General features: G+C 47.1%; 1 protein-coding gene across 3 annotated transcripts in view; it reads right to left on the minus strand.

Annotated features, from left to right (window-relative positions):
- The window catches only part of sfmbt2 (Scm like with four mbt domains 2), a 99,951-nt gene that overhangs the window by 58,228 nt on the left and 16,937 nt on the right, over positions 1 to 24,786 (minus strand). For 2 of the 3 annotated variants that reach the window (XM_078419484.1, XM_078419485.1), the window contains exons 3-6: positions 24,306 to 24,403; positions 20,742 to 20,982; positions 4,461 to 4,549; positions 2,975 to 3,221 (exon numbers count right to left, since the gene is read on the minus strand). In XM_078419484.1, the coding sequence (XP_078275610.1) occupies positions 2,975 to 3,221; positions 4,461 to 4,549; positions 20,742 to 20,982; positions 24,306 to 24,403 (675 nt within the window). The remainder of the gene's footprint in view (positions 1 to 2,974; positions 3,222 to 4,460; positions 4,550 to 20,741; positions 20,983 to 24,305; positions 24,404 to 24,786) is intronic. The other variant, XM_078419486.1, reaches the window with a different exon arrangement.

The raw sequence follows: 24,786 nt of genomic DNA on the forward strand, positions 1-24,786 counted from the left end.
GGAGTAACTCAGCGGGTCAGGCAGCATCTCGGGAGGGAATGAATGGGTGATGGTTTTGGGTCGAGACCCTTCTTAGAATCCTAAGAATCTATCAATCTCTGCCTTTAAGATATCCATTGACTTGGCCTCCACAGCCTTCTGTGGTGATGAATTCCACAGATTCACCACCCTCTGACTAAAGAAATTCCTCCTCATCTCCTTCCTAAAGAACCATCCTTTAATTCGGAGGCTGTTTTTACTTTTTTACCGCGCCTCTCCCACCAGTGGAAACATCCTCTCCACATCCACTCTCCCCACCCAGTGTAAAAATAATTCTCATATATAATTAATATATCATCATAACTCTGTGCAGTTATTTTTACATTGCGTTCCATTTAAAATCGAGCTTTTCAGACAAACATCTTTAGTCACGCAAGGCTGAAACTTACAAACCACCCTTGCGTATATATTCTGTAAACGCAAACTGCTTTCAGATGAGTTCCACCTTGGATAAAAGGCAGATGGGAATTGTAAACTACCCTACTCATCATAACATGCATTCATTTGGTAGCGCAATAAAGCCTTACAACATGTGTCTTGTGGCCTAGAGTACTGCAGAGATCATAGATAAATGGGAACATCGAACGCGGCACGGTGGTGCAGCGGTAGAGTTGCTGCCTCACAGCACCAGGGACCCGGGTTTCATCCTGACTACGGGTGCTCCGGTTTCCTCCCACACTCCAAAGACGTGCAGGTATGTAGGTAAATTGGCTTTGGTAATTTTTAAATCGTCCCCAGTGTGTGTCGGGTAGTGTTAGTGTATGGTGTGATCGCTGGGCGGTGTGGGCCGAAGGGCCTGTGTCCCCTGAAGACTCATAGAAGCACAGAAGATAGGTGCAGGAGTAGGCCATTCGGCCCTTCGAGCCAGCACCGCCATTCAATATTATCATGGCTGATCATCCACAATCAGTACCCCGTTCCTGCTTTCTCCCCATATCCCTTGATTCCGTTAGCCCCAAGAGCTAAATCTAACTCTCTCTTGAATACACCATATTCATGTTCCAGAACCAGGGCCCACAGTCTAAGAATAAAGGGGAGGCCATTTAAAACTGAGGTGATAAAAAAAACTTTTTCAACCAGAGAGTTGTGAATTTGTGGAATTCTCTGCCACAGAGGGCAGTGGAGGCCAATTCACTGGATGGATTCAAAAGAGAGATAGATAGAGCTCTAGGGGCTAGCAGAATCAAGGGATATGGGGAGAAGGCAGGCACGGGTTACTGATTGTGGATGATCAGCCATGATTGCAATGAATGGCGGTGCTGGCTCGAAGGGCCAAATGGCCTCCTCCTGCATCTATTTTCTATGTTTCTACGTTTTCTATGTGTCGAGATGAATTTGGTACTTAATCCTGCAGGAGTCCCTTTCCAGCAGTGCAGCACTGAGCCCAGTGCCCCAGCTGTGAGCAATGGTAGTTGCTCCAGAGATACATCTTGCCCATAGCCAATGGATATTGTGCTTTCTTTAACCTCCTAGCCATTCAACAAGACATTAGTGTGTAGAAAGGAACTGCAGATGATGGTTTACAACAAAGACAAACCCGCGCGTCTTTGGAGTGTGGGAGGAAACCCGGAGCAGGTCACGGGGGGAACGTACAAACTCCGAACAGACGGCACCCGTGGTCTAGGATGGAACCTGGGTCTCTGACGCCGCGAGGCAGCAACTCTACCGAGCATTGGTCCGTGCCTGGAATCCATTCCTTGTGAAAATAATGAATGCATCGACCATCCTGTTATTTATCCATTCATTCATTTAAAATAAATGTATTGTACCGGTGTGGCAGCATAGAGAAGAAAAGGAATCTCACAGCCAAAACTATTTCCCGTGCGCAATCCATTAACAAAATCAATATACGGGCTTCAGATTGATTACTGATGTATACAAATGTCCCCGGAAAAAACTGCTCAGTTGCAATGTAATTTATGTTCGGAATTACGTATGTTCCAGGCAATTTGGAACTACCTGTAGGTTAATACAATTTCAAATGCTCGCTAAAGTACAGAGGGAGCTGTTCATCAAATTTCATCTTCCGCAATCAATTTTTAATTAAGAGCTGCATTTCAGGTCACACAAAATATATAGTTTTGCCTCTTTTATTTAATTTAGCTCAGAGATACATTGTGGAAACAGGCCCTTCGGCCCACTGATTCCGCGCCGACCAGCGATCCCCCCGCACTAACGCTGTCCAGCACACACTAGGGATCACTTTTAAACTATTCCAATCCAATTAGCCGACAAACCTGCACGTCTTTGGAGTGTGGAAGGAAACCGGAGCACCCGGAGAAAACCCACGCTGGTCACGGGGAGAACGTACAAACTCCGTACAGACAAGCCAAAGACGTACAGGTTTGTAGGTTAATTGGCTTGGTGTAAATGTAAATTGGCCCTAGTGTGTATAGGATAGTGTTAGTGTGCGGGGATCGCTGGGCGGCACGGACCTGGTGGGCCAAAGGGCCTGTTTCTGTGCTCTATCACCAAACCAAACTAAACCTACACTAAACTACCCTAACCTAAACTACCCTAACCTAAACTACCCTAACCTAAACTCCCTAAGATAACTACCCTAATGTAAACAACCCTAATCTACCCTAACCTAACTACCCACACCTAAATGACCCTAATCTACCCTAAGCTAAACTACCCTAAGCTAAACTACCCTAAGCTAATCTACCCTAAGCTAAACTACCTTAAACTAAACTACCCTAAACTAAACTACCCTAACCTAAACTACCCTAACCTAAACAACCGTAAACTAATCTACCCTAAGCTAAATGACCCTAACCTAATCTAAACTAAACCAAACAAAACCAAACCATGCCCTATTACATTTGATTTTTTCATCCTGGCAAAAAAGGTTGTGACTGTCTACTCTATCTGTGCCTCTGAATGCAATGCTTTGTCCACTTCCTCTTGGCCCCTGGAGACATGTCGGACATACCTGAAGGGGGATCGAGCTTGCAGCCATTTTCCAGGCACCATCCTATAGGCCGAAGTCGGCTGTTCAGATAGAATAACCACTGATCGTGATCTTCGAGGCCATTCAGCCCTTCGTACCGCAAGCACAATCTCCCGCCGACGTTCTCCATCACGCGCACGATCCAGAACTGGAAGGGGTTTGTGGAATCCTGCAGTTCTATTAGGGATTTGGGCGTAACGAGGTCCACGGTATTCTTCCCTCTCAGAGGCTTTGGAGGAAAGATCAATTAAAAATGAAAGATCGATTTAAAATACTGTCGCCAAAGACTGCAAGCCAACAGCTACTGAAATACTTAAATAGAAGGAAAACGCAAAAATAATCTGCTCGCTTCAGTGTAGTTTAGTTTATAGAGATACAGCGCGGAAACAGGCCCTTCGGCCCAACGGGTCCGCACCGAACAGCGATCCCCGCACACTGACACTATCCTACACACACACACACACACACACACACACACACACTAGGGACAATTTACATTTATTGCAATATATAAGCCTATTAACCTACAAACCTGCACGTCTTTGGAGTGTGGGAGGAAACCGGAGCACCCGGAGGAAACCCACGCAGGTCACGGGGAGAACGTACAAACTCCGTACAGACGGCGCCCGTAGTCAGGATGGAACCTGGATCTCTGGCGCCGTGAGGCAGCAACTCTACCGCTGCGCCACCGTGCCGCTCTTAACCTAAGCGTGCCAGGGGTTATGGGGAGAAGGTCATAAGTGATGCTGAGCAGAATTAGGCCATTCGGCCCATCAAGTCTACTCCGCCATTCAATCATGGCTGATCTATCTCTCCCTCCCAACCCCATTCCCCTGCCTTCTCCCCGTAACCCGGGCCTCTGGCGCTGCGAGGCAGCAACTCTACCGTTGGGGAGAAGGTCATAAGGTCCAGAACCAGGGGCCACACAGTCTTAGAATAAAGGGGAGGCCATTTAAAACTGAGGTGAGAAAAAAACGTTTTCACCCAGAGAGTTGTGAATTTGTGGAATTCTCTGCCACAGAGGGCAGTGGAGGCCGATTCACTGGATGGATTTAAAAGAGAGTTAGATAGAGCTCTAGGGGCTAGTGGAATCAAGGGATATGGGGAGAAGGCAGGCACGGGTTACTGATTGTGGACGATCAGCCATGATCACAATGAATGGCGGTGCTGGCTCGAAGGGCCAAATGGCCTCCTCCTGCATCTATTTTCTATGTTTCTAGCTCATAAGTGATAGGAGCAGAATTAGGAGCTGAATTAGGCCATTCGGCCCATCTAGTCCACTCTGCCGGTGGGCTGAAGGGCCTGTATCCCCAAACTAAACTCAACTATACTGAACCACTTGTCTGAGAATTGTCCGAGTGGATATATTTTCCTCCCCTACATCACAAGCACTCAAGGAACAACTGGTGCAGACCAGGCCCAGGCTCTGCAAGCCTCAACTACAACCACCTTGTTTGTGGATGCTCACCCCTTCCAGAAGGTTGGCTGGAGCTGTCCTTGCCCCAGTCAAATCCTGAATCAGGAACTCCGTCCAGTCTCCGTGCCTCTCACATATCGCTGCAAAACAAGGAAGAGGATGTGTTAGTGACCCACGGAGAATCGTTCCTCTGCGCATCACATGGATGTTACCAAGAACGGGATCGACCTTCAGGCCCTTTATGCCAGTTCATCAGTTTAGTTGAGCTTAGTTTATAGACAATAGACAATAGACAATAGGTGCAGGAGGAGGCCATTCGGCCCTTCGAGCCAGCACCGCCATTCAATGTGATCATGGCTGATCATTCTCAATCAGTACCCCGTTCCTGCCTTCTCCCCATACCCCCTGACTCCGCTATCCTTAAGAGCTCTATCTCGCTCTCTCTTGAATGCATTCAGAGAATTGGCCTCCACTGTCTTCTGAGGCAGAGAATTCCACAGATTCACAACTCTCTGACTGAAAAAGATTTTCCTCATCTCAGTTCTAAATGGCCTACCCCTTATTCTTAAACTGTGGCCCCTGGTTCTGGACTCCCCCAACATCGGGAACATGTTTCCTGCCTCTAACGTGTCTAAGTTTGGAGATCCAGCGCAGAGACAAGCCCTTCGGCCCACCGAGTCCGCGCCGACCAGCGATCCCCGCACAATTTACATTCCCACCAAGCCAATTACCCTGCAAACCTGCGTGTCTTTGGAGCGTGGGAGGAAACCGAAGATCTCGAAGAAAACCCACGCAGGTCACGGGGAGAACGTACAAACTCCGTGCAGACAGCGCCCGTAGTCGGGATCAAACCCGGGTCTCTGGCGCTGCATTCGCTGTAGGGCAGCAACTCTACCGCTGCGCCACCGTGCCGCCCATTAAGGGATAGTATCATAAGTAACAAGAGCAGAATTAGGCCATTTGGCCCATCAAGTCTACTCTGCCATTCAATCCCCTTAACCATTGACACCCATACTAATCAAGACTTTGTCAATCTCCACCTTACACCTTACAAAAAAACTTCCTGCCACATCCCAAAGACGTGCAGGTTTGTAGGTTCATCATCCTCTGTCAATCGCCCCGACTGTAACTCTAATGAGGGTTCAATCCTGACCTCGGGTGCTGTCTGTACGGAGTTTGCACGTTCTCTCTGTGACCACGTGGGGTTTCTCCGAGATCTTTGGTTTCCTCCAAAGATGTTCACGTTTGTAGGTTACTTTGGCTTCAGTAAAGATTGTGAATTGCCCCCAGTGTGTACGATAGTGTTCGTGTGAAGACCCTTCTTCAGTCTGAAGTCTCGAGTGAAGACTGGAGTCTGAAGAAGGGTCTCGACCCGAAACGTCACCCGTTCCTTCTCTCCTGAGATGCTGCCTGTCCCGCTGAGTTACTCCAGCTTTTTGTGTCTATCTTCGATTTATTCCAGCACCTGCAGTTCCTTCCTACACGTTGAATGGTGGGGTTAAGATTATGTGCGGGCAAATCAGGGTTGCTTCTGGCATCAGTTTCAACACAGGACCTGTCCAAGTCTGCACTGTTCAATGCTCTAATAAAATGCCCTCAAGATTACCACGTTACAGTTCTGCAATTTCCTTTCAGTTTCAGTTTCACGACTAACCTTTCCTCACAGACCAGGCCTAATGCAGGGAAGCACAAAGCTGAACCTGATAAATAAAAACGTCACACATTCCACCAGGATCAAATGCTCAACGACACAAATACCGGAACCAAACAACATTTAACCAAGCTCGCTGAAAGCACTCAGAGTAATGGTGCGTTCGTGCGTAGGAGTGTGCGTGTGTGTATGAATGTGTGTGCATATGTGTGTGTATGTGTGTGTATGTATGTACGTGTGTGTGTATGTATGTACGTGTGTATATATGTAAACACACACATACATATATACACACATGCATACATATATATACACACACACACGCATATACACCCACATATATATATATACATACACACACGCATATTACGCACACATATATATACATTAGGGTTTTGCCAACTGTCCCGTATTAGCAGGGACATCCCGTATTTTGGGCTAAATTGGTTTGTTCTGTACAGGACCGCCGTATTAGGCCCGGGGGGGCGCTGTAGGCCCAGATGCTGTAGGCCGCTGCCTGACGGAGGTTGCATAGCAACCCGCTTCCCGGCCCGGGCGGCCGCCATTGGTGGAGCGGGAGCACGTGCCCGCTGGCAGGATGAGATCACGTGGGACGCGGGGCGGTGACGTCACCTTGTCCCTTATTTGGGAGTGAGATAGTTGGCAACCTTAATATACATATATACGCACATACATATACGTGCGCACACACACATATATATATATAAACATGGTACAATGGTGCTTGTAAGTGAGCAAATCTCATTTAAAGCACTCAGTAACCGTGCGTGTGTGCATGCGTGCGTGTGTGTGTGTATATATGTTCACACACACATGTCTATATATACATATATGCACTCACGCACACACACGCCATTTCAAGCCTCATTATTGGGCGGATGGAGAATAAAGATGTACTGTATTTGTGGTGGTTTACCAAAGTGCGGTCACTTTATAGTCTCCAGCCATTGCTACACTACCAATAGACCGTGGGCCGAGGTGCCTTTTCGGTTCATGTCGTGACCCACGTCCCGTATCTACCCGTGTTTATATCATATCGTGCAAACAGTATTATAGAAATTATATCTGAAACTGGTCAAGAACAAAACCTGCACATATATTTTTAAAATTTGAAAAAAAAACCCTCCAAAATCTTGTCAGCGTTCCGAGTGGTAATTGTCCAATCAAAGCACGTTTGTCATCGAGTCCGACGCCATTTGACCACGCACGTGCTGTATCTCGGGCGAGCTGGGCAGGGAGCCCACGTGTCGCTGTTCAGTCACTGTGGATGGTCACAAAGTGAATCCTGGCAAAACCCTGCGTGTTCACAATTCTCTCACCGAGCTCCCGGAAAGCCCCGGAGAAGCCGGGACCGGAACAGGCCGGAGTGGGATCTGGCGGGCCGACAGAGCTAACGGAGCCTGAGTCGATGGAGCCCGCGGTTAATTAGCTTAACTAATTAGTGCAGGAAAATAACTGCAGATGCTGGTACAAATCGAAGGTATTTATTCACAAAATGCTGGAGTAACTCAGCAGGTCAGGCAGCATCTCAGGAGAGAAGGAATGGGTGACGTTTCGGGTCGAGACCCTTCTTCAGACCGATGTCAGGGCGGTCGGGACAAAGGAAGGATATAGGTGGAGACAGGAAGATAGAGGGAGATCTGGGAAGGGGGAGGGGAAGAGAGGGACAGAGGAACTGTCTAAAGTTGGAGAAGTCAATGTTCATACCGCTGGGCTGCAAGCTGCCCAAATGAAATATGAGGTGCTGTTCCTCCAATTTGCGGTGGGCCTCACTATGGCACTGGAGGAGGCCCATGACAGAAAGGTCAGACTGGGAGTGGGAGGGGGGAGTTGAAGTGCTCAGCCACCGGGAGATCAGGTTGGTTAAGGCGGACTGAGCGAAGGTGTTGAGCGAAGCGATCGCCGAGCCTGCGTTTGGTTTGCGCCGGTGTAAAGACGTTTAATTAATTAGTGTGCAACTTTGTGCACTGACGAGTTATGAATTCCTTCTCAATGATTATTTTATCTAAATCTGTGCCATATTTCAAGTAGACACCAGAGATGGGTCACGAAAGTTAAAATCAAGGCACATTTTCGATGTTCGGCCTACAAAATGATTAATTATTCATTTTACTGCTGCAAAATAAATAAAAGAGCTTTGCAGTGCTGCGGGCTGCCAATTCACCAGGAAGCGTAAAAGCTGCAGTTCACATTTATTTCTCATGAAGCTGACACCAATATAACGTACACTGTTAACGTTTGTCATCTCCCCAATTCACCAGCTCTCATGCTGAAAGTGTTTCCAGCATTGTCTGAGCTTTGAAGCTGCTGGAACATACAAAGAAACAAAAGAGCAGGAGTTTGCACTTACTATTGGGAGGGGAATAGAATACAAAACTAATCAGGTGGCGCAGCGGGTAGAACTGCTGCCTCACAGCGCCGGAGACCCGGGTTCGGTGCAGTCTGTACTGGCTCGAAGGGCCGAATGGCCTCCTCCTGCTCCTATTGTCTATTGAGTTTGCACATTCTCCCCGTGACCTGCGTGGGTTTTCTCCGGGTGCTCCGGTTTCCTCCCACGCTCCAAGGACGTGCAGGTTTGTAGGTTAATTGGCTTGGTGTAAATGTAAATCGTCCCTAGTGTGTGTAGGATAGAACTAGTGTGAACAGGTGACCGCTGGTCGTCTTGGGCCTAGTGGGCTGAAGGACCCGTTTCCAGGCTGCGTCTCTAAACGAAACAGTAACGGTATCCTGGGGAAACAAATAGCCCAGCGAGTCAGCGCCGGAGACTCAGGTTCGATCCTGTCTACGGGCGCCGTCTGTACGGAGTTTGTACGTTCTCCCCGTGACCTGCGTGGGTTTTCTCCGAGATCTTCGGTTTCCTCCCACACTCCAAAGACGTGCAGGTATGTAGGTTAATTGGCTGGGCAAATGTTTTAAAAAAATTGTCCCTAGTGGGTGTAGGATAGTGTTAATGTGCGGGGATCGCTGGGCGGCGCGGACCCGGTGGGCCGAAGGGCCTGTTTCTGCGCTGTATCTCTAAATCTAAAAAAAATATCTAAAAAAAGTACAGGTTTGTAGGCTAATTGGCTTGGCACAAGTGTAATTTGTCCCCAGTGTGTGTAAGGTGGTGTTGGCGTGCTGGAATCGCTGGTCGGCGCGGACTCAGTGGTCCGAAGGGCATACTGTATCTCTAAGACTAAAACTGATCTTGAAAACAGTGTCGGAAACAGTGGCAGAGCAAGTGGCTGGAGAGGATTATGTGCAAAGTGTTGCATCTTCTCTGTCTATTCACAGCTGATAAATGAAGTGCAGCAGGATATTCAACAGAGATTTCACATTCAACAACAGAAGCAACAAGCATTTTAAATTGTAGCTCAGCACTGAGGCACAGATTAGCCGGTAAAGCCTCACAATCCATGTAATTATGTCCCTAGTTGTTGAGCATCGTTGATACTGTCTGCTAATTGCACCGCTGAAGTCCCACTAAAAGATCAACCCATTACAAATAAAAATGCTGGCGTGGAAACCCAAATGACAAATCAGTGGGCCCAAGTCACATGTCTGCTGGACAATTATCCACCTCACAAAACAAAACAACATCAAAACACAAGCAACACAAGCTGCTGGACGATTGCAGGCAGAATAACAGCCTTGCTCTGTTAGTTAAAAACGAGAGGCAGAGAGAGCGAAGAGAGAGGATGAGAGAGAGAACATAGAAACATAGAAAATAGGTGCAGGTGTAGGCCATTCGGCCCTTCGAGCCAGCACCGCCATTCAATATGATCATGGCTGATCATCCAGCTCAGTAACCTGTACCTGCCTTCTCTCCATACCCCCTGATCCCTTTAGCCACAAGGGCCACATCTAACTCCCTCTTAAATATAGCCAATGAACTGGCCTCAACTACCTTCTGTGGCAGAGAATTCCACAGATTCACCACTCTCGGTGTGAGAGAGAGGACGAGAGAGAGGACGAGAGAGAAGGGGAAAGAGAGAGAAGGAGAGAGAGAGGAGATAGAAGGAGGGAGAGAGAGAGGAGAGAGAGAGAGAGGGAAGGAGAGAGAGGAGAGAGAGAGGAGAGAGAAGAGAGAGAGAGAGAAGCAGAGAGAGAGAAAACGAGAGAGAGAAAACGAGAGAGAAAAAGAGAGAGAGAGAGAGAACAAGAGAGAGAGAGAGAGAACAAGAGAGAGAGAGAGAGAAAACGAGAGAGAGAGAAAACGAGAGAGAGAAAACGAGAGAGAAAAAGAGAGAGAGAGAGAACAAGAGAGAGAGAGAGAGAGAGAGAGAGAGAGAGAACGAGAATGAGAGAGAGAGAGAGAAAGAGAGAACGAGAGGGAGAGAGAGAGAGAGAGAACGAGAGAGAGAGAAAAACCGAGAGAGAGAGAGAGAACGAGAGAGAGAGAGAACGAGGATGAGAGGGAGGTAGAGAGAGAATCACGGCATCAACAGAAATGTGGGTATTTTCACACATATGGCTGACCTCAGGAAGCAACATACTTATCAGTGAATGATGGCTCATTAGTGCGAGGAGAACAATGAATGACAATGAAGTGCCAGGCACATCTGGTCCAGCCCGAGCCTGCCAGGCCCAGCTGGCATTTGGATAATGGGCAAAACATCGTCTCCTGCTCAAAACCTTTTCACATTATAACTTTCAATTCTCTTTACAAGTGAAAGTAATTAGGTTAAAGTACTCTGGGGAAGGCCCACTTCCATTTTCAACGCTTGTTGCTAACATGCTGATATAATAACCATCATGTACCCCTTGCCTGCCACTAATGAGAAATAGTTATGCATTTTTATTTAATAGTCAACAGTATTTTATTGATTAGGGTAGAACCAGAAAACCCCGGAAAGATTCAGCAGCATCAGAAAAGAGAAATAAAAGGATTACATTTGTAAATCACAGAAGACTGGATGTTTTCAAGAGAGAGTTAGATTTAGCTCTTAGGGCTAAGGGAATCAAGGGGTATGGGGAGAAGGCAGGAACGGGATACTGATTTTGGATGGTCAGCCAAGATCATATTGAATGGCGGTGCTGGCTCGAAGGGCCAAATGGCCTCCTCCTGCACCTATTTTCTGTTTCTATGGAACATAGAATAATACAGACACAAAATGCTGGAGTAGAAACATAGAAACATTTAAAAAATAGGTGCAGGAGTAGGCCATTCGGCCCTTCGAGCCGCCAGCACCGCCATTCATTGTGATCATGGCTGATCATCCACAATCAGTAACCCGTGCCTGCCTTCTCCCCATATCCTTTGATTCCGCTAGCCCCTAGAGCTCTATCTAACTCACTTTTAAATTCATCCAGTGAATTGGCCTCCACTGCCCTCTGTGGCAGAGAATTCCACAAATTTACAACTCTCTGGGTGAAAAAGTTCCTTCTCACCTCAGTTTTAAATGGCCTGCATTTAGCTTGTCCAGTCCTTTTATAATTTTATATGCCTCCATAAGATCCCCTCTCATCCGGAGTCAGGGGGTATGGGGAGAAGGCAGGAACGGGGTACTGATTGAGAATGATCAGCCATGATCACATTGAATGGCGGTGCTGGCTCGAAGGGCCGAATGGCCTACTCCTGCACCTATTGTCTATTGTCTATTGTCTAAACTCCAGTGAATACAAGCCTAGTCTTTTCAATCTTTCCTCATATGACAGTCCCGCCATCCCGGGGATCAAACTCGTGAACCTACGCTGCACGGCCTCAATTACAAGGATGTCCTTCCCTCCAGAGAAGCCGCCTGTCCCGCTGAGTTACTCCAGCCTTTTGTGTCTATCTACAGTATACGTGTAATGGTTTGTCTAAAATGCATCAGTATAATCCTGCCAATATTTATTCTGCTAAACAGAAGCAAATAAAGTGACTGTAACTGCTCGTCAGATACTGCACATTAGCTTCAGTGTTGACATTGATGGTTGTGTAACACCAGAATAATCATCTCAAACCTAGAGGCAGTGACTCACACATATTCTAAAATCAATGCAGGCTATGTCTGTATAACTCATTAGCACCTAGTCCACAGCCAACAACGGACCATTGTGGGCTCCACCTTTCAATAGACAATAGGTGCAGGAGGAGGCCATTCGGCCCTTCGAGCCAGCACCGCCATTCAATGTGTTCACGGCTGATCATTCTCAATCAGTACCCCGTTCCTGCCTTCTCCCCATACCCCCTGACTCCGCTATCCTTAAGAGCTCTATCCAGCTCTCTCTTGAATGCATTCAGAGAATTGGCCTCCACTGCCTTCTGAGATGCACAGAGTCTCTTGCCCAGAGTAAGGGAATCGAGGACCAGAGGACATAGGTTTAGGGTGAGGGGGGAAAGATTTCATAGGAATCTGAGGGGTCATTTTTTTTCCACACAGAGGGGGGTGGGTGTACGGAACGAGCTGCCGGAGGAGGTAGTTGGGACAGGGACTATCCCAACGTTTAAGACGGCACGGTAGCGCAGCGGTAGAGTTGCCGCCTTACAGCGCTTGCAGCGCCAGAGACCCAGTTTCGATCCCGACTACAGGTGCTGTCTGTACAGGGTTTGTACGTTCTTGCCATGCGTTTTCTCCGACATCTTCGGTTTCCCACACTCTAAAGACAGGTAGGAAGGCAAATTGGCTTGGGCAATGTAAAAAAAATTGTCCCTAGTGTGGTGTAGGATAGTGTTAGTGTGTGGGGATCGCTGGTCGGCGCGGACTCGGTGGGCCGAAGGGCCTGTTTCTGCGCTGTATCTCTAAAAACTAAAACTAAAACAGTTAGACAGGCACATGGATAGGACAGGTTTGAAGGGATATGAGCCAAGTGCAGGCAGGTGGGACTAGTGTAGATAGGACATGTTGGTCGGTGTGGGCACGTTGGGCGGAAGGGCCTGTTTCCACGTTGTATCACTCTATATTACTCTATGACAAGGAACATGGGATTGAACAGTGAATTAAACGCAGGCTAACACAGGGTCTCGTTCACCAACAAGGTGGTGAGCAGCAAGGAAAAACAGCAGACGTTTTATGTACAAAGTCTAACAAAATGAGGATTCCTGGATTCTAACATTGCATCGCAGAGCAGAAACATCCAGAAAGTTCCGTGGAGTATTTAGCTTCAAAGCAGCCGTAAACGTGGTGAAGAACAGGGATACTAGTGACAGTGCCCCAGCACTTCAAAGCATTGTTTGACTGACAAATACGGACTTTCCACTAGGTGTGATGTGGCGAGATAAAGAGAAAATATCTTGAAAGGGAAAAGCAGCTAATGTCCACACTGCTCCAGATGTCAACTTATTTACATCGGCGAAACCAAGCGCAGGCTCGGCGATCGCTTGGCTCGACACCTGCGCTCGGTCCGAGTAGGCCAAACTGATCTCCCGGTGGCTGAGCACTTCAACTCCCCCTCCCATTCCCAGTCTGACCTTTCTGTCATGGGCCTCCTCCAGTGCCATAGTGAGGCCCACCGGAAATTGGAGGAACAGCACCTCATATTTCGCCTGGGCAGCTTGCAGCCCAGTGGTATGAACATCGACTTCTCCAACTTTAGATAGTTCCTCTGTCCCTCTCTTCCCCTCCCCCTTCCCAGATCTCCCTCTATCTTCCTGTCTCCACCTATATCCTTCCTTTGTCCCGCCCCCCCTGACATCAGTCTGAAGAAGGGTCTCGACCCGAAACGTCACCCATTCCTTCTCTCCTGCGATGCTGCCTGACCTGCTGAGTTACTCCAGCATTTTGTGAATAAATACCTTCGATTTGTACCAGTATCTGCAGTTATTTTCTTATACAACATCTACAGAGGTGCATTGGAAAGAACTGCAGACGCTGGTTTAAATCGAAGGTAGACACAAAATGCTGGAGTAACTCAGCGGGTCAGGCAGCATCTCTGGAGAGAAGGAATGGGTGACGTTTCTGAAGAAGGGCCTCGACCCAAAACGTTACCCATTCCTTCTCGCCCGAGATGCTGCCTGACCCGCTGAGTTACTCCGGCATTTTGCGTCTACCATCAGGAATTAAAACATTTTTTTACTTGGCTAATTAAAGGAACCCTCATGACATTAAGTCTCATTCACATCTTTAAACGTTTACTAACAATCCCCAAGATTATAGAAACAAGGAACTGCAGATATTGGTTTACAAATAAAGACAGAAAGTGCTGGAGTAATTCACTGGGTTAGACAGCATTGGTTCTAGGAGCAGAATTAGGCCATTCAGCCCATCGTCTACTCCGCCATTCAATCATGGCTGATCCATCTCTCCCCCTCAACCCCATTCTCCTGCCTTCTCCCCGTAACCCCTGACACCCACACTAATAAAAAATCTGTCAATATCCGCCTTAAAAATGGGTGTTGAGATCTATATCTCTAAACTAAACTAGTGAACTTGTCTTGAATAGAACTTGTGTCAAGGGTTATGGGGAGAAGGCAGGAAAATGGTACTGGGATCGGCAGAGATCAGCCATGATTGATGGTGGAGTAGATTCGATGGGCCGAATGACCAAAATCTACTCCTATAACATTGTAACTTGTAAACTAGGATATTAGGGTGGTCACGGTGGCGCAGCGGTAGAGTTGCCGCCTTACAGCGAATGCAGCGCTGGAGACAAGTGTTCAATCCCGGGTGCCGTCTGTACGGAGTTTGTACGTTCTCCCCGTGACCTGCGTGTGTTTTCTCTGAGATCTTCGGTTTCCTCCCGCACACCAAAGAAGTATATGTTTGTAGGTTAATTGGCTTGGTAAATGTAAACAATTGTCCCTAGTGGGTGTAGGACAGTGTTAATGTGCGGGGATCGCTGGTCAAAAGACAATAGGTGCAGGAGTAGGCCATTCGGCCCTTCGAGCCAGCACCGCCATTCAATGTGATCATGGCTGATCATTCTCAATCAGTACCCCGTTCCTGCCTTCTCCCCATACCCCCTGACTCCGCTATCGTTAAGAGCTCTATCTAGCTCTCTCTTGAATGCATTCAGAGAATTGGCCTCCACTGCCTTCTGAGGCAGTGAATTCCACAGATTTACAACTCTCTGACTGAAAATGTTTTTCCTCATCTCAGTTCTAAATGGCCTACCCCTTATTCTTAAACTGTGGCCCCTGGTTCTGGACTCCCCCAACATTGGGAACATGTTTCCTGCCTCTAACGTGTCCAACCCCTTAATAATCTTATATGTTTCGATAAGATCCCCTCTCATCCTTCTAAATTCCAGTGTATACAAGCCTAGCCGCTCCAGTCTTTCAACATACGACAGTCCCGCCATTCCGGGAATTAACCTAGTAAACCTACGCTGCACGCCCTCAATAGCAAGAATATCCTTCCTCAAATTTGGAGACCAAAACTGCACACAGTACTCCAGGTGCGGTCTCACTAGGGCCCTGTACAACTGCAGAAGGACCTCTTTGCTCCTATACTCAACTCCTCAGTTGAGTCGGAGCGGACCCGGTGGGCCGAAGGGCCTACTTCCGCACTGTATCTCTAAATGAAACTAAACTAAACAATTTGACCACATTCTGACTCAAAGGCTAAGTACTGAGGCCAAATCTTGTAAATGGCAATCGACGGGACAGACAGTAATAATGGATCACTGCACCAATCATAAAGATGCCGTGGTAATTAAGCTAATTATCATCCAATTACCAAGAAAAAGATATTCAGAAGTAATAATATGCAGATTTGGCATTCTTAATTAATTCAAATATGCAATATTGCCGGGTACATCAACAGTCATTATTCACTCCTAAGTGCCCTTATGAGGCTCCATCACGCTCTCAACTTCTGCCTTGTTGATGGAAAGGCAGTGGAAAAATCAGATGCTAATTCGCTCACGTCTGAAGAAGGGTCTCGACCCGAGACCTTGTCTGTTCCCTCTCTCCAGAGACGACGTCTGACCCGCTGAATTACTCCAGCAGATGAGACACAAAATGCTAGATTAACTCAGCGGGATCTCTGGAGAGAAGGAATGGGTGACGTTTCGAGACCCTTCTTCAGACTGATGTCAGGGGGAGAGGGAAACGAGAGATACAGACGGTGATGTAGAGAGATGTGGAACAACTGAGTGAAAGATGTGCAAATAAAAAGGAACGGTAATGAAGGAAACAGGCCATTGTTAGCTGTGGGCTAGGTGAAAACGAGTTACTGACAATGAGACTCAACAAGACGACTTTGAAGCTGGTTCGACTTGGGTGGGGGAGGGATGGAGAGAGAGAGGGTTACTTGAAGTTAGAGAAATCAATATTCATACCACCGCAGGGAGACACAAAATGCTGGAGTAACTCAGCGGGTCAGGCAGCATCTCGGGAGAGAAGGAATGGGTGACGTTTCGGGATCCGAAACGTCACCCATTCCTTCTCTCCCGAGATGCTGCCTGACCCGCTGAGTGACTCCAGCATTCTGCGTCCATCAGGTTTGTAGGTCAATTGGCTTCGGCCATTTTGTAAATGATCCCTAGTCGGCGCGGACTCGGTGGGCCGAAGGGCCTGTTTCCACGCTGTATCTCCAAACTAAACTAAATCTTTAGACAGCAAGCATTTTTGTCGTTAAAAAAATTGCACGAAGATTGGTATTTGCAGCGTTTCCTACTTGCCCTTGCAACTTTCATTATTAGTCCAGACACCTCACGGTTTGGAATATATAATGGCATCTGAAGAAAATATACCAAGTACCCTCACAAACCAGTTGCCTTAAACAGCCAGTAGATGTCCTTGAATATATTCAGCAAGCAAGATACACTGCTTGTAATTCCAAATTTTTTAATTGGACTTTCAGGAAAATATATAACGACAGACGAAAGCAGTTATGTCTCAACGCACCTTGGATTTGAAAAGGCATAAACTTGCAAACGTACGTGCTGTGGAGAAGCCGAGAGCATACTAAATGTTCCAGCTACACTTCAAGGACCCTTGATCATGCTTAACATAACAGGCTTTATAATGTCTCCACATAGATACATAGACAATAGGTGCAGGAGGAGGCTATTCGGCCCTTCGAGCCAGCACCGCCATTCAATGTGATCATGGCTGATCATTCTCAATCAGTACCCCGTTCCTGCCTTCTCCCCATTTCCCCTGACTCCGCTATCCTTAAGAGCTGTATCCAGCTCTCTCTTGAATGCATTCAGAGAATTCAGAGAATTGGCCTCCACTGCCTTCTGAGGCAGAGGACACCACAGATTTACAACTCTCAGACTGAAAAAGTTTTTCCTCATTTCCGTTCTAAATGGCCTACCCCTTATTCTTAAACTGCGGCCCCTAGTTTTGGACTCCCCCAACATTGGGAACATGTTTCCTGCCTCTAGCGTGTCCAACCCCTTAATAATCTTATATGTTTCGATAAGATCCCCTCTCATCCTTCTAAATTCCAGTGTATCCAAGCCTAGTCGCTCCAGTCTTTCAACATATGACAGTCCCGCCGTTCCGGGAATCAACCTAGTAAACCTACGCTGCACGCCCTCAATAGCAAGAACATCCTTCCTCAAATTTGGAGACCAAAACTGCACACAGTACTCCAGGTGCGGTCTCACTAGGGCCCTGTACAACTGCAGAAGGACCTCTTTGCTCCTTGTCTTTACTTTTATTTATAATGATTGATCTCTTGCTATCCACTTTGCTGCTGAAATACTGCAAATTTCCCCAGTGTGGGACGAATAAAGGAATATATTATTTATCACATTGTGATCATTGATCTCATTTTCAATTTAAATGCTATTTCTTAAGAAACTGGTCTGTGGTCAATACAGCCATCAGTACAATACGGATATTTATTACAATAATATAATATAATTCCAAGATTAGTCTAATTCTGTTACAATGTCTGCATTAAAACAAAAGTACAAATTCACCTCCACAATTCCTTTTCCTCACATAACTAATTTTTTTAACCATTATTAAGCATTTCATTACAAGATTTCATATCCCAAACTGTATAAAAATGAAGCAAGCACTAATTAGCACCAATGGCCATCTTGAGGAGTGATCTTTTAGAGGCGTATAAAATCATGAGAGGAATAGATCGGGTAGACGCACACAGTCTCTTGGCCAGAGTAGGGGAATCGAGGACCAGAGGAGATAGGTTTAAGGTGAGGGGGGGAAGATTTAATAGTAATCTGAGGGGTAACTTTCTTTACACAAAGGATGGTGGGTGTGTGGAATCAGAGGAGGTAGTTGAGGCAGGGACTATCCCAACGTTTAAGAAACAGTTAGACAGGTACATGGATAGGACAGGTTTGGAGGGATGTGGGCCAAGCGCAGGCAGGTGGGACTAGTGTAGATGGGGCATGTTGGTCGGTGTGGGCAAGTTGGACCGAAGGGCCTGTTTCCACACTGTATCACTCCGTGACTCTATCGTTCTGAAGCACACAACATATTACACACAGGAAAGGATTGTTATTTGCTATTTTACATAAAATGCTCGAGAGCTCTGTTCTGTTGAATACAAATTCCTCATTATCTCACTGAACAGTTCACTTAAATTACAGAAAAATACCACAAATTACATCATTCTCCAATTACACGTAAAAACAGTTATGGGAAACAGAAAGAGGATCTTGAGGCCTTAGTCAATACTTCACCATAATTAGCATCTTTTGAGAACAGTTTTCTCCAGATTCAGTGCTAGGCCTTTACTTACTTCAATAACCTCTATTAGTTTGTCTGGAGTTATGGGGAGAAGGCAGGAGAATGCGGTTCAGAGGAAGAGATAGATCAGCCGTGATCGAATGGCAGAGTAGTAGACTTGATGGGCCGAATGGCCTAATTCTGCGCCTATAACTTATGACAGTCAAAGTCCAGAAGAAACACTACATTAATCGTTAAGGAACCACAACCAAGGCAGTGGTAGAGCTGCTGCCTCACAGCGCCAGAGACCCGGGTTCTATCCTGACTACGGGTGCTGTCTGTATGGAGTTTGCACGATCTCCCCGTGACCTGCGTGGGTTTTCCCCGGGTGCTCCGGTTTCCTCCCACACTCCAAAGACGTACAGGTTTGTAGGTTAATTGGCTTGGGTGTCAATTTAAATTGTCCCTGGTGCGTGCGATCGTGCAAGTGTGCGGGGATCGCTGGTCGGTGCGGACTCGGTGGACTGAATGGCCTGCTTCCACGCTGTATTTCTAAAGAAAACTAAAAATACATTTTGTTTTCATCATGGCAGTTGTGTCTTGGATCCTTATTGATGAACTACGATCAAGAACGTACAAACTCCGTACAGACAGCACCCGCGATCAGGATCGAACCCGTGTCTCTGGCGACGTGAGGCAGCAACTCGACCACTGCCTTGGTTGTGGTTCCTTAACGATTAATGGAGTGTTTCTTCCGGACTTTGACTAACATAAGTTATAGGAGCAGAATTAAGGAGCAAACATTATTGTCGGCAAATTTTTTTAATGGAGTTGGAACCGTGTCCGGTCTCAAGTGTAGGGTGAGTCGAGCACGATGGCAAGATGGCAATATGGCAAATATGAGCACGATGAACCTACAAACTCGCACGTCTTTGAAGTGTGGGAGGAAACCGAAGATCTCAAAGAAAACCCACACAGATCACGGGGAGAACGTGCAAACTCCGTACAGACAGCACCCGTAGTCGGGATCGAACCCGGGTCTCCGGCGCTGCATCCAGCTGTCTTCAATGAACAACAGCCTAACGTATGGTTTTTTATTGGGCAAGCATTCCAATGAAGAGTGGAGAGCCAACGAGATCAAATGGAAAGACACCCCTTAACTCTACCTGAATATTTTAACATTAGAATCAGTTTATCCTATTTTTAGTTTAGATTAGTTTAGAGATACAGCGTGGAAACAGGCCCTTCGGTCCACCGTGTCCGCGCCGACCAGCGATCCACGCACATTAACACTATCCTATACCCACTGGGCACAATTTTTATATTTACCAGGCCACTGAACCTACAAACCTGCAAGTCTTTGGAGTGTGGGAGGAAACCGAAGATCTCGAAGAAAATCCACGCAGGTCATGGGGAGAACGTGCAAACTCTGCACAGATAGCGCCCGTAGTCGGGATCGAACCCGGGTTTCCGGCGCTGGTTTCGCTGTAAGGCAGCAACTCTACCGCTGCGCCACGATGACCGCCAAAGAAGGAACTGCAGATGCTGGTTTATACCGAAGATAGACACAAAAGGCTGGAGTAATTCAGCGGGACAGGCAGCATCTTTGGAGAAAAGGAATGGGTGACGTTTCGGGGTCTGAAGAAAGGTCTCAACCCATTCCTTCTCGCCAGAGATGCTGCCTGTCCCGCAGAGTTACTCCAGCTTTTTGTGTCTACCTTCAGTTTATCCTATTGTGCTCTCATGAATTTTCTACACAGACTAAGTCTACGAATTTAGTCATGAATTAAAACATACTTTATACTCCAGGGGGTATGGGGAGAAGGCAGGAACGGGGTACTGATTGAGAACGATTAGCCATGATCACATTGAATGGCGGTGCTGGCTCGAAGGGCCGAATGGCCTCCTCCTGCACCTATTGTCTATTGTAATTATAGGTTCAATCAACATTCAATCAGCCATGATCACATTGAACACTGGTGCTGGTTCGAAGGGCCGAATGGCCTCCTCCTGCACCTATTACCTATTGTCTATCTGTCTCTCCCTCCTAACCCCATTCTCCTGCCTTCTCCCCGTAACCCCCGACACCCAACTTGATTAGTAGGCCCGTTTCCGCGCTGCGTGACGATGAATCTCTACGAGGCGATAAACGACAGGGGAATGGTACCTTCGGGAGGCTTGAGTTCCTTCTCGTTCTGCGCGCACCAGCCGACGGGATGCAAGTCAGCCATCATGATATCACACCAGAAGTCTGCCCGCCGGTCATCCCCATAACCACTGTATCGCAGCAGGAGGAGCTGTCCACAGGTGGTGATGATCGTGGCCACCCAGTACGTCTCCGGGCTCGTCTTATTCCCAACTTCCAACTTCATCCCCGGCTGGAAACTACTCTGGAGACTGATTTCAACCTACGAGCAGGAGAAAAGATCAGTTTAATTCAGTTTAGAAATAAGTTGCAGATGTCCATCGGTGAGAGAGGCAGAATTAGGCCATTCGGCCCATCTAGCCCGCTCTGCTGTTCAATCACGGCTGATCTATCCTTCAGTTGAGTTTTGAGATAAAGCGGGAAAACTGGCCCTTCGGCCCACCGAGTCCGCACCGACCGGTGATCCCCGCATACTAGCACTATCCTACACACAGTGGGGACAAGTTTACATTTATGCCGAGCCAGTTAACCTACAAACATGAACGTGTGGGAGGAAACCGAAGATCTCGGAGAAAACCCACGCAGGTCACGGGGAGAACGTACAAACTCCATACAGACAGCACCCGTAGTCGGGATCGAACCCGGGTCTCTGACGCTGTAAGGCAGCAACTCTACCGCTGCGCCACCGAGCCGCCCCTGATATCTAGTACTGAATATCTCAGTAGCTCCAATATCCCACACAAGTTCTGATGTTAAATACAACATTATGAAAGAAAAGGAACACTATATAATGGTTCTTATTTTCACGGTATCGGAGATACAAGGAACTGCAGATGCTGGTTTATACAAAACAAGACACAGAGTGCTGGAGTAACTCAGCGGGTCAGTCAGCATCTCTGGAGAACATGGATAAGATCATGTGATAGGAGCAGAATTAGGTCATTCGGCCCATCAAGTCTACTCCGCCATTCAATCATGGCTGATTTATCTCTCCCTCCCAACTCCGTTCTCCTGCCTTCTCCCCATCACCCCTGACACCCGTACTAATCAAGAATCTATCTATTTCTGCCTTAAAAATATCCACTGACTTGGCCTCCACAGGATATATGTGGCTGTGGCAAAGAATTCCACAGATTCACCATCCTCTGACTGAAGAAATTCCTCCTCATTTCCTTCCTAAAAGAACGTCCTTTAATTCTGAGGCTGTGACCTCTAGTCCTAGACTCTCCCTCCCACTAGTGGAAACATCCTCTCCACATCCACTCTATCCAGGCCTTTCACTATTCTGTAAGTTTCAATGAGGTCCCCCCTCATCCTTCGAAACTCCAGCGAGTACAGGCCCAGTGCCCACAAACGCTCATCATAGGTTCACCTACTCATTCCTGGGATCGTTCTTGTAAACCTCCTCTGGACCCTCTCTAGAGACAGCACATCCTTCCTCAGATATGGAAGTGTGGATAGGTGATGTTTCAATCGGGGCCCCAACCCGAAACGTCACCTATCCATGTTCTCCACAGATGCTGCCTGACCCGCTGAGTTACTCCAGCACTCTGTGAAACGTCACCTATCCATGTTCTCCACAGATGCTGCCTGACCCACTGAGTTACTCCAGCACTCTGGGAAACGTCACCTATCCATGTTCTTCACAGATGCTGCCTGACCCGCTGAGTTACTCCAGCATTTTGTGTCTTTCATTGAAATTCAACTGAAAACTGTACTAAAACAGTATAATCCAGTTTTTAAAAAAAGTATAATTAGGTGGGTCTATTAAGTCACCAGTCACTTAGCATTGCCCGATACTTGATTCTCCCAGCTTAAGTAATAGTTTACAACTTTAATAACTCCCATTTATTTTCACCCACAGCTACAGGATGTAGAACAGCAATGACTTAATCGTTGCTAAATAAAGTCATGAATTAAAACATACTTTATACTCCAGAGTAATTATAGGTTCAATCAACCTTATTTGCAACGACATGATCAAAGATTGATGTAAACTCTCCATTTAAGCAACCTGCATGCTAATACTATTGCTCAGTAAAGTGCTTAAAGGCACTCGCCCGCCTTTAAGGCAGGGCCTTGCATCAGCCTTGTGATTTATTATATTAGACCAATTTAACTGAGTGAATTGCTGCCCTCCGAGCACAATTGTGCTGCATTTAGTAAGCGACACTGGAGGTGATATGAAAACCTGTAATGGCGGCACGGTGGCGCAGCGGTAGAGTTGCTGCCTCACGGCGTCAGAGACCCGGGTTCCATCCTGACCACGGGTGCTGTCTGTACGGAGTTTGCACGTTCTCCCCGTGACCTGCGTGGGTTTTCTTCCAGTTCTTCAATTTCCTCCCACACTCCAAAGACGTGCGGGTTTGTAGGTTAATTAGCTTCTGTAATTTGCCCGTGTTTTTATTTCATCAATACAACTGTAATGTTGTATTCTTAATGTTTTATGCTTTATTCTTAATTGTTTACTGTATGTTCGTGTTGCTACTTGCGAGCAGAGCACCAAGGCTAATTCCTTGTACGTGTTCAAACCTGGCAAATAAACCTATTCTATTCAATTCAGTAGGGTAAAACTGGTGCGGGGGATAACTTATTGACATGGACTTGGTGGACCGAATGGCCAGTTTCCAGGCTGTATCTCTAAACAGAGAGAACACCATCACACAAACCCACCTCCCTTCCACCGACTCCATCTACACCTCACGCTGCCTCGGCAAGGCCAGCAGCATCATCAAGTAAACCTAGGATTATTAGGTTAATTCCCGGAATGGCGGGACTGTCGTATGTTGAAAGACTGGAGCGACTAGGCTTGTATACACTGGAATTTAGAAGGATGAGAGGGGATCTTATCGAAACGTATAAGATTATTAAGGGGTTGGACACGTTAGAGGCAGGAAACATGTTCCCAATGTTGGGGGAGTCCAGAACCAAAGGCCACAGTTTTAAGAATAAGGGGTAGGCCATTTAGAACGGAGATGAGGAAAAACTTTTTCAGTCAGAGAGTTGTGAATCTGTGGAATTCTCTGCCTCAGAAGGCAGTGGAGGCCAATTCTCTGAATGCATTCAAGAGAGAGATAGATAGAGCTCTTAAGGATAGCGGAGTCAGGGGGTATGGGGAGAAGGCAGGAACGGGGTACTAATTGAGAATGATCAGCCATGATCACATTGAATGGCGGTGCTGGCTCGAAGGGCCGAATGGCCTCCTCTCGCACCTATTGTCTATTGACCAGTCGCACCCCGGTCACTCCCTCTTCTCCCCTCTCCCACTGACCTGTGGGGTTTTTTTCCCGGGTGCTTCGGATTCCTCCCACACTCCAGAGACGGGCATGGTTTGTCGGTTAGTGGACTTGGTATGAATGTAAATTGTCCCTGGTGTGTGTGTGTGTGTGTGTGTGTGTGTGTGTGTGTGTGTGTGTGTGTGTGTGTGTGTGTGTGTGTGTGTGTGTGATAGTGCTCGTGTGCGGGGATCGCCGGTCGGCACGGACACGGTGAATGGGCAGAATGGCCTGCTTCCGCACTGTATCTCTAAAACTAAAAGCTAAAACACTGGGCATTCGCTTCATTTCGTAGAATTCACATACGTACGTGTTTGAATGAATTGTGTGGAGCTGGACTCGCGCCTGTTTCTTCGAGATATTCATCCCAGTTGAAGTCCGTGTCATCAGCCGCTGAATCTCCGTCTGCTTAAAAAGGCGAGGGAAGACACTTAACATCGGTATTTAAAATGATCCGAGGGATGTCAAGAATAAGGGGTAGTAGTAGTCGGCCATTTTGGACTGAGATGAGGAAAAACCTTTTCACCCTGAGAGTTGTGAATCTGTGGAATTCTCTGCCTCAGAAGGCAGTGGAGACCGATTCACTGGAAGTTTTCAAGAGAGAGTTAGATTTAGGTCTTAGGGCCAACGGAATCGAGGGATAAGCGGAGAAGGCAGGAACGGGGTACTGATTCTGGATGATCAGCCACGATCGTATTGAATGGCGGTGCTGGCTCAAAGGGCCGAATGGCCTCCTCCAGCACCTATTTTCTATGTTTAACATTTTCATTCTGTGATTGCAAAAAAGATGC

The sequence above is a fragment of the Rhinoraja longicauda genome, chromosome 23 (assembly GCF_053455715.1).
Source record: "Rhinoraja longicauda isolate Sanriku21f chromosome 23, sRhiLon1.1, whole genome shotgun sequence".
NCBI lineage: Eukaryota > Metazoa > Chordata > Chondrichthyes > Rajiformes > Arhynchobatidae > Rhinoraja > Rhinoraja longicauda.